General features: G+C 32.2%; 1 protein-coding gene across 1 annotated transcript in view; it reads left to right on the top strand.

The window, feature by feature from the left end:
- The first annotated feature begins 1,873 nt into the window (after positions 1 to 1,873).
- Positions 1,874 to 6,000, top strand: part of LOC105348685 (uncharacterized) — an 89,373-nt gene continuing 85,246 nt past the window's right edge. Inside the window, exons 1-3 of the mRNA XM_066075871.1 lie at positions 1,874 to 2,156; positions 2,367 to 2,399; positions 2,507 to 2,606. Of these exons, the coding sequence (XP_065931943.1) occupies positions 2,367 to 2,399; positions 2,507 to 2,606 (133 nt within the window). The 5' untranslated portion in view covers positions 1,874 to 2,156. The remainder of the gene's footprint in view (positions 2,157 to 2,366; positions 2,400 to 2,506; positions 2,607 to 6,000) is intronic.

Below are 6,000 nucleotides of genomic sequence, written 5' to 3'. Positions count from 1 at the left end.
CGGATCTCCAAAAAGATAGAGGTATGATCAGGTGCCTAGGAAGAGTATTAAGTTATGTGGAAGATAAGAACTTTCAATTTACCTATTGATTGTCAATTAGATTTATTTGATAAAGTTATTGTACCAGTTTTATTGTATGCATGTGAAGTTTGGGGTTATGAAAATATTGAGATAATTGAACGTGTCCATTAAAAAAATTTGGAACATATACTTAATCTGAAAAGTTGTACACCTAGTTACATGGTATATGATGAAACTAGACGATTTCCTCTGTATATAACCATTTTTTACTAGAATGATTTCACTCTGGGCCAATATTATCAGTAGCCGTGAAAACAAGTTAAGCAAAATCACATATATGTATGTACGTATACTATTTAATAAATGACAAATATTAAATCCGTGGCTATGCTCTTTTGTTTTAGATAAATGCGGACATTCAAGTGAATAGAGTGATCATGAATCATACCATTATAACTCCAGTTGGGTTAAGACAACTATTAACCAATCAATCTCAATTTTTACAAAAATGGCATAACGATATTCGGGAATCGATTAAGGGTGTTATATATAGAATTTTTAAAACAAATTTTGAATGTGAACTCTACTTACTCTTGTTACCCAGTAAATTAAGAAAAATATTTGTTAAGTTTAGAACTACAAATCATCATCTTACTGTTAAAATCGGAAGGTGGGATACTGTTGAAAGAAGTAAACGTTATTGTAATTTGTGTAATTGTAACAAAATTGGTGATGAATTTTATGTTATATTAGAATGCAAGGCATTAAATAAATTACGAAGTCAGTTTTTAGATACATAATACTGTTCTTTTCCTAACACTAAAAAGTTCTATGAAATCATGTCTTCAGTTGATTATATTACATTAAGAAAATTGGGTTTCTTTATTTCAAAAATTAATCGTACTGTTCGTTCACCCCACTTATTTCCTTGATCTTTACAACTTTATTGTTTGTATATGTAAATATGTTTGTTCTTCTTATGTACCTCTTGTGTTGAGTGAAAAAATAATCTGAAACTGAAGCTGACCGGTCACACATTTTTACTTAACGAAAACATTTCTGGTACAATCAATAGATTTAAAGGTTTGTATACGATAACTGATTTGTCCAGCGATGCTGTTTACGTCTAAATCAATACTAATTCACAAGAACGGGTACTTTGTAATATGTTTACAATGCATAATCAAAATGAACTGCACAGCTTATGAGGATATGATTGCGATTTAAGTTGTCACACTATATGTGTGATACTATAATTTTGAACAATGCAAGTAATTAATAATTATATCATGACTTATAACTATATACTTTGCTCATTAAGATTAAAAATTAAGAAACGATATAGAAGAAGAATTAATTGTTGTCTAATTTACTGCTACAGTTAGGATTAGATTTGTATGGAACAGGGGAGAAATTTTCAGATGATATATATGGATTAGTTTCATAACATTTGCAAAATAAATTGCTTCGACACAGAAGTCGAACTATCCCAGTTTTGTCGATTCTGTCTTATTTAGCTGCAACAGTTTACAAGAATCTGAAGGAACTCCCTTTAAATTTTTTGTCAAGACTAGCCAGAATTTTAATGACGAATCCTGTGTATCAGGAGAAGAGGGTCTTAGGGGGTATCAAGGGGGGTTGTTTTTTATATTAAGCGAAATCTTATTTATATATTAATTTCCCTCGATAGTTAATTATTGAAAAACTTCGATATTTTCACAGTTGCAAGGATACTATAATACGATATATATTTTCAGATTGTTAAAATTAATTTTTTTAGTTACCCCGTAAAAGTCAGCTTCCAGAATGCACATGCGCATTTTTTTTTTCTAGATGACTCCTTTCTGATTCAGGAAAAAAGCACACAAGGACGCCATTTTAACAAAGGATCTTTCTGAAAGATTTTTATAACCCCTATTTCGCATAATAATTTCTAGAAAAGCTTTTTATATATATTTTTGCAACCATATACCTTTTATTTAGCTTTGTATTGCAAGTTTATAGTTCAGCTTCAACTGTATGCTCTTTTATTTTTATATTCTGTTTGCTTGTTTTTGTGAAAGTGATTGTAGGAGGGATTTTGTTTTCTTTCATTGGATATTTCAGTGTTACATTCACTCCAGGACTTCCAAAAGGTAATACGTTCAATCGATAAATCAATCTATCAATCGATAATTCTTCTATCTGTCTATCGATCGATCGATCGATCGATCGATCGATCGATCTATCTATCTATCTATCTATCTATCTATCTATCTATCTATCTATCTATCTATCTATCTATCTATCTATCTATCTATCTATCTATCTATCTATCTATCTATCTATCCTCTCTTATGTTTCAGATGGCAATAAGCAGAAAGAGAGCTCAACAAGATGTAAGTTTAAAATTGATCTGATTTTCTTTATCATAATATCGAAGATGTTATTCCTAAATGATTATTCAGATGACACATTCTCTTCAATTTTCTATTGGTTGAATTAGATGATTCCATTTGCTACTGCAAAAGAAGAGGCGATGGAATTCATTCACCGGGGAGAGGACAAACCAGGGTGTGCCGAAAAAGACGTCGACTCAATAATTGGTGAGTGTGTGTGTATTTGTGTATATGTGTGTGAGAGAGAGAGAGAGAGAAAAAGAGAGAGAGAGAGAATATGTTTAATTAAGGTCATTGTTATCAGTTATCAGTTTTAATACAAAATGTTTGCATAGCAATGTTTGTGATAATTAGGTTTTGTTTGTATATATAAGCAAATATTCTATATTGAATGTTTTATATTTGAATAAGGATGCATATAAAGCGTATAGCCTCGTTTAATTAAATGAATGAAATTGCAACTCTATGAACAAGTACTTGTATTGATGTCAATTTCTGATCAAATGAATCATTAGAATGCAGTTAATAATTTTTTTTTTCAACAATGTGCAAATTATTTATGTTACTGGTTAATTTGACTAAAATGTAACTCTACATGTTGCTTTCTGGAGGCTGGAACAAAATTCTAAGATTTTATATATTTCTCAAATAAACCAGTATTGATTCGTCTAATTATTTAATTTTATCACAGGGGAATTTTTGAATGAGCAATTATTTTAGGCAAATTCATAGAAATTTGTTAAGACTTTTAACAGGTTTTTAATTTGTGGTGAAACTTTGTTATTTTGTTTTAAAATGTGTTGTTTTACCATGCTGCAAGAAATTTGCAAGTCTAACCTGAATTAGATCAGATAACCCGAACATTTGGCTCTACACTATGTGTCACATAAATTTGAAAAACTATTTACTAATGAATCAGTCGTGGGTTTATTTTCCGTGCAAGCAGATAATAAAACGCATCTGTTTTTAACCAAAACCTATTCTTGATTTTGAGGAACATGACACACTTTTTGAAGGGGTGGTGTAAGCGCATGTCTTAATTGGTATGAAGTCTCATAAGCACTACTGAGAGCACATGTAGAATTTTCACTCATTTTGATTACGCGCCAAGCTCTGTCCCAACCTCTGACATATCTTTTTTTTGGTCATGGTCAGCCACTATTAGAAATATTTCACTCAACGTCAGAATTTCCTTCGAGGTTGTTTTGAGTATCACATGTTGCACTTCGCTTGAAGTTAGTTTTCAATTATGCAAAAAGTCTTGAACTTGTAAATAATAAATATCACAGTGCATAAAAAAACTCAGTCCAATATATCACGTAAATATGAATAGAAAAGCAGCTTGTATATTAACATGAATCCTAACCGGTGAGGGAAACAAGCGAGCTAACAGGTTTTAATTTCTTGTTCCAAAGAAATAATGATTGTTGAATTCCCTGACATCTGTACTATCTGAAAAATCTAAAAAGCCAAAAGTACACGCTGTCAATTACAGTTCTGCTTCAAATGTAATTTGATCATTGTAAAAAAACAATAAACGTCTTTGCCTATTGAGGTTACAAAAAAACCCCAAACAACTTAATTGAGTTTTAATTTCGTATATTGCGATGCTGACTGTTTCATTTCTATCATTTTTATTATAATTTAATATGCAAGCGGGTTTTACAGATTTCCCTTGCATTAAATTTAAAGTTTTTCGATACCTCTATTTTTTTTTTCATTTTTGAGATTTTAGTTTGACTGTAGTTCCCGATCAAGACTGTATCAATTTTCTTAAGTTTTTTTTTCCTCAACAGAACTTGTTTCCATTTTGCTTATGTGAATCTTGAACCTTTTTTCTGAGTTTGATGTCTTTCAATTTCCTTGAATATGTTATTGTTTAACCTCACCTTCTCTCTCTCTCTCTCTCTCTCTCTCTCTCTCTCTCTCTCTCTCTCTCTCTCTCTCTCTCTCTCTCTCTCTCTCTCTCTCTCTCTCTCTCTCCGCTTAGAGAACGATATCTCAATGCTCAGGTTTGCAAGGTTTTAACACTTCCCAAATGTGCTCTAATTAATTTATTTTGTGCATCTCAGCATCTCTGGCGTAGTATATAATAACTTCAATTTCAATCCCAATTTCCTTATTTTCATATCAATTGTTTTCATACTCCCAAAAAAGTGCGGGGGGGGGGGGGGATCCATGATAATTCAAATTTTTATATGTAAATTTTAAAAACTTTGTTGTTCCGAGAAAAAGTCCCTGCCCCCCCCCCCCCCCCCCCCACTTTATGCTACGTGCCTGCGTTTTACCTGAAATCTTTGATTTGACTGTGGATCTATACATTATAGAGGTATATCTTTAGTATGGTTTAAAAATAAGAAAAAAGTTACTAGATAAAAAAAATTGATTTGTATGGCTCTTTTTGGAGATGGGGATTTCTTGCCGCAGATCTCACTCCGGGCGAGAACTGTTCTATATTTAGATACACGCGACTACCTCATCACTGTAATGTGCTGGTGGGATATAGCCTATACGCTGTGAAAATGCAGAGTGGTAACAGGTCGGCGAATTCTACTTGTCAATAATCTCAACAGGTCAGTTTAAATTCTTGTCGTAATACGGTGAAGTCGCCAACATTCCGGGTTGGTTCATGTCATATATAATATCGTTTACAGTGATTGGGATAAGCAATTGGCTAAAATTGTGACAATGTCACGTTCCAAGACAGTGTTAATCATTAACTTAATGTGACATTTCCAAAATCAATGCGCCAAATGGAAATTTCATGGGACATTGTAAAATGACAAGTTAAAATTTGACGAGTTTATAAAAGACTTCATTGCAATTGTTAAATTACTGAATGACACATTGAATAAAAAGCTACCAAAAATATTTTTAATTTAGCAATGAAGACCATAATCTAGTTTCAATTCTTTGTTTTTATTCTTCATTTCATCCAATTTGAGTTGAATTTTAGTTTGGTTGCACCAGGCAATCATACCGTCAGCATCTCCATTCGCTATTTCAGCCACCTGTTCTGCTTTATCTGTTCATTTATTTTCATCTGATTTTTTTATTAAGGTAAATGAAAATATCAGAAAAGTTTGTTCTTTTTCGGGATGGGGAATTTTTTTCAGTGGTATGATGCTTACATAAAGACCGCATGTTAAATATTAAATTGACAGTATTAACCAATCAAAAACACTTTACACTAACCAAAACAAAGTCATGATCACGCTTCGCTGTACAACATTTGACTTCTATTTTTTAAGTGTAAAATAACAGCGATCATTAAAGAATTGTAGCGAAAAAGATTCCAAGCATTTATAGGGGAAAGCTCAAAGTTGAAAAGTATGTACTGTAATAGTATAACTATAATATAATTTGCACCAGCAGGGCGCAACATATTAAAATTGATGTGCCATTATTTTATTTAATGCGACTATGGCACAGGGCGCGTGCTTATCCCAATCACTGCGTTTAAATCAATCGCGAATATATATACATATATAGTCAAACCCTTATTGCAAGTCACTTGGCATGTAGTGAGACATATATTTACAAGAGAGAGAGAGAGAGAGAGAGAGAGAGAGAGAGTCCTGCTCAGGTGTCCTTTTATTGC

Source organism: Magallana gigas, chromosome 1 (assembly GCF_963853765.1).
Source record: "Magallana gigas chromosome 1, xbMagGiga1.1, whole genome shotgun sequence".
Taxonomy (NCBI): Eukaryota; Metazoa; Mollusca; class Bivalvia; order Ostreida; family Ostreidae; genus Magallana; species Magallana gigas.
This window is presented reverse-complemented; position numbering and strand designations above follow the sequence as displayed.